This window comes from Nansenia antarctica (genome assembly GCF_963989245.1).
Source record: "Nansenia antarctica genome assembly, chromosome: 1".
Lineage (NCBI taxonomy): Eukaryota > Metazoa > Chordata > Actinopteri > Argentiniformes > Microstomatidae > Nansenia > Nansenia antarctica.
The window spans coordinates 78,153,043-78,165,277 of record NC_137674.1 but is presented as its reverse complement, the minus strand read 5'-3'; the positions used below and the strand labels follow the sequence as shown (position 1 = coordinate 78,165,277).

At 41.7% G+C, this 12,235-nt stretch overlaps 2 protein-coding genes across 2 annotated transcripts in view; both read right to left on the bottom strand.

The window, feature by feature from the left end:
* The window catches only part of LOC308153227 (protein diaphanous homolog 3-like), a gene marked incomplete at both ends in the record, with an annotated part of 304,860 nt that extends 304,188 nt beyond the window's left edge, over positions 1-672 (bottom strand). Inside the window, one exon of the mRNA XM_080526311.1 lies at positions 524-672. Coding sequence (XP_080382437.1) covers positions 524-672 — 149 coding nt within the window. The remainder of the gene's footprint in view (positions 1-523) is intronic.
* A 2,158-nt stretch (positions 673-2,830) lies between these two features.
* cenpq (centromere protein Q) lies at positions 2,831-7,078 on the bottom strand (the record flags this gene model as incomplete). The annotated part of the gene is made up of 6 exons (XM_080526302.1): positions 2,831-3,004; positions 5,353-5,482; positions 5,720-5,788; positions 6,078-6,180; positions 6,701-6,755; positions 6,986-7,078. 6 exons carry the CDS (start codon positions 7,076-7,078, stop codon positions 2,831-2,833), a joined length of 624 nt encoding a protein of 207 aa, XP_080382428.1.
* Between the last annotated feature and the right edge of the window lie 5,157 nt (positions 7,079-12,235).

Sequence of the window (12,235 nt, the reverse complement as noted above, 5' to 3'; positions counted from 1 at the left end):
CAAATCATGGCATAGTAACGTAGGTTGAAAGCTGGTATGGCCACAGTTACACGAATTTTCCCCACACCCTGGTCTCAACCCAAATCCTGTTTGTTCACGTGGTGTCGCGACCATATTATGGTCGGTCAGCCAGCCAGAGACACACCACAGCACACCTCAAGGCGGACATAAGACATAACAGGGGGATTACACCGACTGTACTTAATCCTCTCCTGTTTACACATCTCAGCAACCAAAAGTCTACACAGATTGTATCACTGACTGAGATCATAGAGCTACCCACTTACTAGTATGTTGTGATGTATGGGGAGCCTAATTACCCCTCTGAATTAAAGCACAAACGTGTGTTTGCTGCATTTGACACAGCAATTCGTCATATGCTCATGTCATGGTACTAGCTAGCTATCTAGCTGTCAACTGAACTGTCGTGTACTGTACCTAGATAGTGTGCTGTTCAGACAGTGACATGCATGTTTTGTTTGGCAAGCAAACGGGTTAAAAACTTAGCTGACTACTTACAAACTTTGGTTTACGGTCTCCATCCTCGCATCCAGGTGTGCCGTCAGTGCCCTGGGCTGCAGCGGGGGTGAAACCCTTCTTTCGCTGAAACTTGCTGTCTCGTCCAGTAGACTCGTGATAGCGCTGGTTACCATGGTTATAATGGTTCTCCATGGTCGTCTAGCTACGTGGCAACGACTGTGTAATAACTTATTGGATACAACTCACAACATGCAATTGTTTGATAAAAACAACTTCCTTGGATGACGCAAAACAAGTCGCCGAAAACGTCCTTTGATGTCAAAGAATCATTCCCACCCGCAATGCTAAGAGGCTAACCAGTTAGCTGACTATCACAGGCGGCTTTACTTAATCCAGTTAAATTTCGGGTAGTTAGTTGCAAGACGTTGTTCGTATAGAAAGTATTATATATGAGCACGTTTTCTCCCACTACAAGTAAATACTTTCCACCTCAACGTTGTTGACAGCTAGTCCATTCGCGAATTGAAAGCAGGCGACATCAAACCTGAAGCTGGTTGTCAAAATGACATTTGACAGAGTCCGAAAACCCGCGCCTCGAGTTTCTCTGTTGAATCAGACCAATCATGTTCTCCGACCACTGAGAGCGCTCGTTTAGATTCATCCGTGGCCCGCCGGTGAACCGGGTTACCGGTGTGGAGGTTAGATTCTATCCATGTCTTTGTTTTACTATTGGCTTATTAAATGTTGTATCTATTTACTTCTTATATTTGCTTTTATTCATTGTAACTTTTATTACAGCTCTTGCTGTATTTTCAAAAAATGTATGTAAAACACTTTGAATTGCCCCTGTTGTATGAAATGTGCTATACAAATAAACTTGCCTTGCCTAGATTAGATTTGTAACCGGCGTGCTTCCTGGGTATTGCATGCATGAGCAATGACTGTGAGCCGATTTCCACTTTCAAAAGGAGAAAGATGTGACATAGAGAAAGCACTTGGAATTATGGGTTGTGGGTAGGAACATATGTATTATTAGGACTAGGAGTTCGTGTCCAAACGTGATGACAACAGGTGACCAGGCTACTGACAATCATTAGCATCCATAAGAAACACGCGTTTATATGAAAGGACACAGTAATCTTTCTGAACGATCCGATTGCTGTTTTGCAGGCGTACATTTCTTTATTTCGTTTCGAGCAGGTTGCTCCGCCCATCCCGGATTGTCGAAATAATGTAGTGGGTCATAATCGAATGGACCAACGACACGGAGTGGGCGGAGCAAACTCTGGATTACCCACTCCCCATGTCACCCAATGGATCCGTTCAAATTGAGCGGGAAGACCAACGGGAGAGGCCAATCAATCATTATAACAAAACAGATCTCTGGTATAACACATTCTGAGATAGCGTATTCTATATAGATCTAGCAGACATATATATTATAAGAAACTATGAGAAACGTTAAAGAGGCTCAAAACCCCATAGGAGTTGTTTTTAGTCTTTGCGCATTTGATGTTTTATCGCCACCCATTGGTCTAAAGTGGAATCGCATTTTGGGAACGAATGTGTGGGTCTAATTCCAATTCGATTTCTTGTTCCCAACTATGACTACACCCTTTTACAATCCACTTAATTACGTATCTGAAAGGGACATGTACATTTTAGTTTAAGTTTGGATAGATGATACAACAAATACATACAACAATCTAAGTAAGTAAGTTGCTTTGGATAAAAGCGTCTGCTCCATGCCAAATGTGAATGTGAATGTAAAGTTAGAGATAATTGCCTTCAAGTGCTCAGAGTTCACCATTATTTGTTAGCATCCATAACCTGAACTGCACTGAGGACGATTTAGGCTGGAGTTTCGAGAGTAAGTGAATATTGTGTAACTTTACACCAGAGAAAAGTTTTCAGCAGCTAGAGGTGACACCATGTACACATTGGAAACCAAGGACATTTATTTTCATAAGATACAAAAAGATTTACAAAACACAAATTGCTATTCCCTGTACAAAGAGGTTCAAAGCTCCAAGCTCAAACATTTCCATATATGGACCCTTTATCTGCATCAATATACATGCAGAAGTGCAGATAAAATATTTCCATTTAACAAACACAACTTTCATCCAGTCAGATGTTTATGGAGGAAAGGAGACAAGGAAAGGATGCTTGTTAAAACTATTGAAACACAGTCATTGGCTACATGGTGTCAGCTGGTGCCTGGCTAGTCTGTGCTACTGGTTGGGAGGATGGGCGGAGTCAACAGCTGGTCAGCATGTTTGTGTGCATGCACCAGGAGTCAACAGCTGGTCAGCATGTTTGTGTGCATGCTCCAGGAGTCAACAGCTGGTCAGCATATTTGTGTGCATGCTCCAGGAGTCAACAGCTGGTCAGCATGTTTGTGTGCATGCTCCAGGAATGCCTGGGCATTCTGGATCGGCGCTGACATCTGAAGAGCTTTCCCCAGCTCACGGGCGACAGTGGTGCAGGAGTTTGTGTTGGGCACCAGTCTCATCATCCGCTCCTGGGTAAACAGAGAGAGTTAGGCTGTGTCGGAATGGCATACTAGCATACTACTCATACTAGATATGACGTAGATTTGAGTATGCGAGAGCGTTCACACTGTACAGTATGCAAGATCTTAATATGCGAGAAATTTAGTATATATACTATATTTTCTGAATTATTTAAGTACGAAACGACTGGATACTTCTGGGGTACTGAATCCCCAAAATGCATTGCACGTCCAGGGTTGCCATTTAGGGCGGGTTACCGCCGAATGGGCTACTGGATTTAGACGTTATAGAAAGGTTAGGCTGTAAATTGTCAATCCCATCTGGCAACCCTGTGCGCGTCTCTTCAGCCTCCTCAAACTGCGTCATACAAACTCGTCATACAGCTGTTGTTTACATTGTCCGATAGCCTAGGGACCGAAAGCTTGCAATAAACATGTTTTTTTGCACAGATTTGAGTGTGCAGATGCTGTTTTTTTGCACTCTATTTGATACTCTTCAGCTGCAGCACCCCAGCTAAGTATGATCACGGATGAGCGGTGGTATTTTCACTATACTCGGAATTAACATGGTGAAATGCATTCTTAGACATGTCTACGTCGTCATGATTACAAAGATGCCACTTGCAATGCATGAAATCCAAGTTTATTTGTGTCTTACACACACGTTCGTCTAGTATTTGACTGCCTGTAGCCCAATCACGAATGATCCCAGTATTGTAGCTTCAAGTTGGGTTGTATTGTGCTGCAGCAAGCCCACAATATGTTATTGCTGATATATTTATTTGAATCCTGTTCTTTTACCAACTGCTAATACAACAATAAAGTAAGCTAGTTACTTTAGCTAGCTAAAGATATTGGCCCCAAATCATTTTACAACTTGTTTAGCTAATATCTTCCGACGTAGCTGTCAAACCCCGCAATGAAGCAGGGTACGCTCGTAAATGTGCTCCAAGCGCCAGAGCGCACACTGGGTTCAACGTCATAAAGGGACCAGGTAATTTGATTGGACAAGAGGCATTCCATGAGTGCTGATCAGATTTCCACGGCGAGTTTACGAACGCAGCCGTAATGTAGCTAGCGAACAGAAGAGGAAAAAAAACGTCAGATCAGATATATAAACGGGTTATTTTTATAAACTGGACACATTTTGGGAATATATATGGTTACTTTCTCACCTGAAAACATATTAAAACTTCATAAAATGACATGTTAACACTTATAGACCCAAAATTACAGCTTTTAGCCAATGGAGGTTTAAAATGAATGATTTAAATTGCCCGCTGCCGGCCGGTGCGAAATGCATTCTGGGAGGCAGTATGCATACTGCAGTGTAAACGGTCGGCTGATTTTGGCATACTTATTATGAATTTAGTAGGCAGTATATACTCATTGAGTATGCTAGTATGCAGTATGCTAGTATACCATTTCGAACACAGCCTTTGACAAATACAGAAGAAGAACAAAAGGTCTGTGGGTGTCACTTGGTTGTTCACCTGTAAAGATGTCTCATTGTCTTTGCGAGACAGAGGGGGGAGATGCAGGACCCCTTGGTCAGGCAACTGTAGGATCTAACAGTAGAGACAGGAGAGTTTAGAGACAGCATATTGTCCTATAGTCGTTTGTGTGTGTGTGTGTGTGTGTGTGTGTGTGTGTGTGTGTGTGTGTGTGTGTGTGTGTGTGTACCTCCTGAGCCTTCTCTTCCTCCTCCTCCAGCTCTTGTCTCAGTCTAGAGCACTGATGTTCCAGTGTGTCCATCTGTTCCTCCATCTTCTCCAGAGTGCTGACCACAGCAGTCACCTTCCCCTGATAACACACAGGTACAACATTGTAAACCAATAAGCATGCCAATCATTTAATCTCTGTTGGCACTAAGCCTATATAATATGAATATACTTACTAGACTATAATATCCACAGCCTTCAGATTAAGTAAGAGATCAATTGTGAAGGAGACATTGACACATTGAAAAGAAAAGTGAGTTTATTAGTAAATTAATAGAATATTTTATAAAGGCGTAATTAGTTAGTTTGCATCCATCTTATCCACTATTAACCAGAGGCTTGTTGTAGCAAATCAACATTAAAAACTTGTCAAGATGTACTAAATGGTTGCACATTAAGTAGCCCAAATAAAAATGTTTCACAAGATACTTTTACTTGATCTCAAGCACGCCCGCCATGTCACACATAGTGAAAGCTGCAGGCATATCAGGGCAACTAAATAAAATGTCAAAGAAACGGTTACAGTCAAAACAGCATGGTACTTGTAAGGCTGGTGTTGTTAAGAAAATGTGGTTTAAAAACTGTACAAGCCAATAAACACACACACACTTTTCCCTCCATCCCAGTCTCCCTCACCTCTAACATGTTCTGAGTCTTCTTGCCCACCATGGACTTCTTGCTCTCTTCCTGGTGCTGGCGGGACACGTGGCTCATGCCTCCCTGTTTCTGGTGAGGGACTGAGAGCTGCACACAGCTGGTGAGGAACCTGACATCAGATGCACACAAAATAGTCAGAGTTAGGAAATACTTGCCATGGATTTAATAGGATGAGTGCTACATCTTTGGTGGCAGAAGTGTATTGATAGATACTGTAGCTACAGTACACGTCAACCCTGGTCAGAGGGGGTTAAATTCCATCTTTGAGATGTGTGTGTGTGTGTGTGTGTGTGTGTGTGTGTGTGTGTGTGTAGCTTGTACTTTCGCACTAGTTCAGTTCTCTCACCTGTTTTTCAATATGTTCAGATGTTTCTGTGACTCCTGTTTTTCAGTCCGTCTCGTGGTGAGAACAGATCTGAGAGACGGATGAAAATTAGTCAGTAACAGCAGGCTAATAGGACCTGCCAGAACAATATTGATTACCTGGAGGTAGGAGGTGAAAATCCTGAATTTAGAAGATAGAGGGATGGTTTCCACGACACAAATTGAGTCCGTCAAACTTGTTTTTAAGTCTAGAATAGGCTTCATATGTGACTGGGAAACCGGCCCATACTGTAAAACAGTATATACAGTACTCGTTGCCTTTATCTGGATAAAGAAGGGATTTGGATCGAGGGTTGAATTCCAGCAAAGTAGCTACTCACAGTATTGACAGACCAAGCATGTTGTCCAGAGCTGTGATGGAGGGCTTGGACAGTGGTTTCCATTTTTCCTGCCCTTTGACCTTCCATGGTAATGCAGGTGCCACTGATGACAGGAGAAGTACCAAGAAAACAGAGAATAGTGGGAGAAAGGATAGAAAGAATGCCTTTTTTGCCTTTTATCTAGAGTCTATGTCAACTTGCACTTTTACCTGTATTTCATCTCATATTTCTTGTTTTATTCCTGGTTTTATTGTGTTGTATTTATTTGATCTATTGTTTTTATGTTCAGAACTTGGAGTTGCATTCAATGCGTGCTATATAAATTAAGTTTGATTGATTTGTGGTCAGGCTCTACTCCTTGACGTGTCACATCCTGTAGGCTACACATCAACAACATGAGGGATGTTAGCAGTTAACCACTTCCTGTTTGGTGGTAAACAAAATTAATATATTTTTGCCTGAACTAGTAGGCTATAGAACAATCACTATGAGGAAGGCTGATGAGCCGAAACATTGGCGGTGAATAAATGTCACAGCAATGAGAGAACATGAGAGATCTTTCATCTTCAAGTATAGAATAATCACTGACACCCATCAGACCCTCCTCCATCTCCATCTCTCACCTTTCTTCTTCTGGGACTGTTTGGGTAAGGTGCCTGGTTTGCTGGTCCCTGGCTGCTGAAACATGAATTCCGACCAAATTAAATAATAAAAGAGAGGGTAGCAGTTGGAAGAAGTCTCTTTAACATGGAAAGCTCAAATCAAGAATCAACTAAAGGTCTAAGCCAAGTGTCCTGTAATTCCCATATCGTCACAGCACTGATATGGATATTGTGGTCAGAGTCTAGAACAAAAACCCAACAGAACCTGAGACCCACTTCTTAGATGCTCTACCCTGCCTGCCTCACCTGGGAGTCACTCCGTGGACGTGTCTTCTCACCAGGCTTCTTGCCTTTGGGTCCCTTGGACGGGGCTCGGCTAGACCCTCGAACAGGCTTCATGGCTAGAGACAAAAAGAAAAACGTATACACAAGTATAGCTACATACTATTAACAACATTTAGGCAAGTGTCTTCTGTAACTGTAACTTCTATAACTGTAAATGTAGGGTTCAGGACTAGCCAAGGTAGCTGGTGGCGTTGTTGTTACCTCCTTAGTAGCTACGCGCTATTATTTTTGTTCGCAGCATAGCTATCAGGGACAGGTAATCAGTCCTCTCGATGATGGATTGAGTGCCAGTGTCAGAATAATGATATGATCTAAACATGTGAAACAAATGCTATGATTGTTGACATATTCACCTACCAGCTTCGCGGCAAAGTTGATTTCAAAGAGCTGTACTCATAGCGCATGCGTATGCGAATGGCATCTGCATCATGAAGGCAACTGCAAGCGGCCATGATGAGAAGGGCAAAGCAGATACCACTCACATACTTTTTATAAGGTACGCATGCACTGAGATCCAGCAGCAGAGGGCGCTGCTGAGAGCCCTACGTTGTTGTCAATGGGGAGACGGTGTAGGTACCATATTTTCCCACTTTTCCGGTTCCGGTCATAGGTTCTGCCCTTTCCGGCCATAGGTAGCGCTATGATTCGCTATGATTCGCGATGCCAACGATGACAACGAAGACCCGTTAGTCGATCTGAAACTGTGTGTTGTGTGTGTGTTTCGCGCGTGTGACCAATGTGTGTGTGTTCAAGTGGTATCGTTGTAATCATGACACGGTATTGATTGATTGATTGAAAACTTTATTAGAAGATTTGCAGAAGTAGGTACATGAAAGTACATATTACATACAAGGTCAACTAACAGGATAAAAACCCAAGAAAGCCACTGGCTTATTTCAATTGGGGTCCTTGATTCTCAATTCATCGTTACATGTAAGACAGACAAAAAAAACTAGTACTATCTACAAGATAATACAGACAAATAACTAGTACTATCTACAAGATAAACATACATCCATCATGGGAAGAACAATACAACAAAACATAAGGTATGTACAGCGGGTAGGACAGGTGGGGACATACACCACAGGTGGGAGCGGGGGACAAAACACAAAGTATGTACAGTGGGTAGTTCGGGTCTTTTAATCTGATTTTTGATTTAGAGGGTCCAGTTACGGATTGCAGCCTCCTGTAAATGTTTTTTGAGAGTGGTTTTGAAGGTGGGCAGTGTTTTGCACTCCTTTAAGATTATAGGAAGGGCGTTCCACATTTTTACTGCATAGTTTGCAAACGAGTTTAACCCCTTGTTTGTGGTGCAACGCGGTTGAACGTGGTTCGTGGAGCTTCCTCTGGTATTGTATGTGTGGACGTTGTTCACTTTTTGGAAGTATGTTGACAGGTACTTGGGTGTCTTTGTGGTGTAGCGTATCTTGAAGACCAGGCCCAGTGCAAGCTGCTGCACTCTGTCAACTACTCGTAGCCAATCAAGGCTCAAAAAATGAGCAGCGGTTAGATGTGTCCTAGGGTTGAGGCCTAGCAGAAGCCTAACCAGTTTATTTTGGGCTTGTTTTATGGGCCTTTGTGGTTCTATAGTACCATGATGTTACGGCATAGTCGAAGTGACATTGAATGAGAGCTCCTGATAGGGTCCTCAGTGTGTTTTTATTGACAAGTGAGGATATCCTGTACAAGAATCTAGTTCTATGGTTCACTTTTTTGATTACTTTTGCTGCCATTTTATCTCCGGAAAGATTTGCCTCTAAGATGGAGCCCAGGTATGTAATATCCTCTTTTCTTGTGATATTAATGTTACCCACTTTTATTTTGAAATTTACAGCCTTTCTGAGTTTAGATGGGGATCCGTATAGGATGGTTTCAGTTTTACCTAGGTGTATTGATAGTTTATTGTCAGCTAGCCAGATGCAGATTCTACTCAGTTCAGTGCTTAGCGCTTTTTCCACCTGCAATATGTCCCTGTCAGAGACCAGCAGAGCCGAGTCATCCGCGAACAGGAACAAATTGCAATCACATGCTGATGACATGTCATTCACATATATTAGGAACAGTAAAGGTCCCAATATGCTTCCTTGTGGAACGCCGCAGGTCACTGGGAGGGGGGGGACAGTGTTCCGTTCACACTAACCACCTGTTCCCTCCCCTCTAAGTAGGATTGCATCCAGCTCACCGATGTTCTATCGAACCCAATTGCTTTCAGTTTATCTAACAATATGTGGTGATCTACTGTGTCGAAGGCCTTCTGGAGGTCCAGCATGACCATGCCGCAGTACTTGCCCGAGTCCACCTCATGGTTGATGTGGTCGTTCAAATAGAGAAGGCATGTGTCAGTGGAATGGGATGTTCTGAATCCTGATTGAAATTCATACATCAGATTTTTTTCGGTAAGGTACCTATCAACCTGTTCATAAACTATTTTTTCCATAAGTTTCGAGATGGAATTAAGAATAGAAACAGAGAAACATAGTAGACATTTCTAAGAATGTATTTCACTATTTCTGAGTATTTCACTACTCAGTTATACATTTTCCATAGTTTGCTTCAAATAGCTGTTATGTGATAATAAAGTAATAATAATAATAATAATAACATATATTTCAACCCTTTGTATATATACACATCTCTGCATTCTCTGTGCCATTATGCTTGTTGATCATTTTAATTCGTTAGAGTAAACTAATAGGTATGAAATGAAAAAAAGATTAATTACCTTTAGCTATGGTTAATGTAATAGGGTCAACCATTACATATCTTCTATTATCTTTTATCACTTTCTCTTCAGAGAATGGTAGAGATGTACCGTATTTTCCGCACTATAAGGCGCACTTAAAAGCCAAAAAAATAAATAAATAACGACAGTGCGCCTTATAATCCGGAGCGCCTTATATATGGATCAAAATGTAAAAATTACATGACCAATATTTTTTTTTTAATAATAATAAAATGTTTCAGTACGACTGGTAAACTACAAAGCCGCACCGCTTGCAGCATTACGGTAATCAGTAAACGACGGCCGCCATCTTGGAATCTCCGCGAATGCTATGCTATTGTTATGCTATCATGTGCTCTGAATGGATGCCGTACTCACCCAACTGTTCAATTCGGACACTGAAGAAGAATAATTCAAGGGATTCGTGGACGAGGAATGAACTGAAAAAGTGAGCTTTACGTGTTATACATAACTGAACAATGTTGAGTTATGCACTAACGTTTGATTTAGTGGTATCAGACTGTTTCTTTTACTACGTGTTTACTGAAATAAAGTTTGAATGTTTGACTGAATTGAATTAATGAACATCTCATCCCTCTGTCTCCATGTCATTGTAGAACATCCATGCCTTTGGAATGTGAAGCTTGAGGTCTACAAAGACAAAGACATCTTAAATGAAGGAGGAGAACCTGACGAGACGGAGGATAACATCCTGTCCTTTTCTTCACAGTTGCCCGTGTATCATAGGCTTTAGATTTTGAACTTAAGATCACTCTGATCATTACGTTGTTATGAACCCCAAGAGAAGAGAGAACATTATCGATGGCAGTAGATACGTTTCCGACGACACAGTATACCTAACGACAATACTATCAGACTGTTTCTTTTACTACGTGTTTACTGAATCAGGGAAAAGTTCCCCTCCACGTTTGGGAGAAGAGTGAACAAGGCTGGGAGATATTGTTAATATTGTTAATATGTTATTGTTAATATTGTTAATATGCACATTAACGTTTGAACAACGTTACCATGGGAGTGAACGGAGTTGTCAGAACGCTTAATAAAGTTTGACTTTATCTGACTGTGTTGTTGACATTCCCTTTAGCACAGCTCCATCTAGTGGATGCATAACGGAACCCCAGTCAAAAAAAAAAAAAACGACAGTGCGCCTTATAATCCGGTGCGCCCTATATATGAAAACATTTCTAAAATAGGCCATTCATTGAAGGTGCGCCTTATAATCCGGTGCGCCTTATAGTGCGGAAAATACGGTACTAATTACTATGGCCACACCCCTCTTCTTACCATATGACGCATGAAATACTTGGTTTACCAAATCCTTTCGCAATGTCTTCCTCAATCAGTGTTTTTTGTAGTAAAGCAACAAGATTGAATGAAATGCAATGAATTTATTGTAAATCAATACAGCATGAAACCATATTTACATAAAAATGGATTGACCATACACAAACAAAAACGTATTCATTCACAAATTAGCTGGAATCAAATAAAAACATTGTGTAGGTTAACCGAAATATAGCATTTGTACATATACATATATATCTTATTTGGGAAAACCTCAAACAAGCAGAACATGAGATTAACCACACAATGAGGAGTGTAGTGACCCCAACAATGGACCGGGTATTGTGGAGATGCTACAGAGCGGGAGCTATGGACAGACAGGATGCGTCCATGGGTAACAGCCGGTCTCCGGCAGGACAATTCCATGGCCAATGTTAATAATGCTGTCTAGTCTGTCACCAGGCCGATCCTGGACGTAGGCCCCAGAGAGACGGAGGGAGAGCCTGGCAGTTGAAAGCGTGGGGCCTGTAGCCACATCTAACTCACGCCCATGGAGAGGATGGACTGACTCAGACAGCATGCACGTGTCAAAAGCCCCTCCATCTGACATGACTCTAACTCTAGCTAGATCCAGACTCTAGCTGGAAGGAATGAGGCGTCTTCCTCTCGCATTGTTGGGCTGTGGTCATTTCTTATGGCATTGCTGCCCACCACACTGTCAGACCGCTCACACTGAAGGAATAAAATGCATGGTGCAATCACAACTATTGAACTAACAAAAAACACTATTATTTACCATTCAGAATCATGCTCACCTCCTGTTCCCTCTTCCGCTTGTTTGCCCGTAGGACCTCATCCCCAACTTTGAAGTCAAAGGATTTGACCCCCTTTTTGTTCCGGGCCTCGTAGGCCTTTTTCTGCCTTGCCTGGGTAATTTGGATGTTCTGGTAAATCTGAAAATGTGTTATAATTTAATTAATTGTCCCTTAAAACATATTCATATTTTATAGCATATATTGCCATTGTATGCATATTTGTTATTATTAGATATTATTATGCATAAATTGCCATTTTTACATCACCTTTGCATGTAGATCTGTAACTTCGACAGTCTTCGCCTGTACATCCTCCTCTGGCAAATCAACCACAACCACAGCTGAGTCGTCACCCTCCTCAGTCTG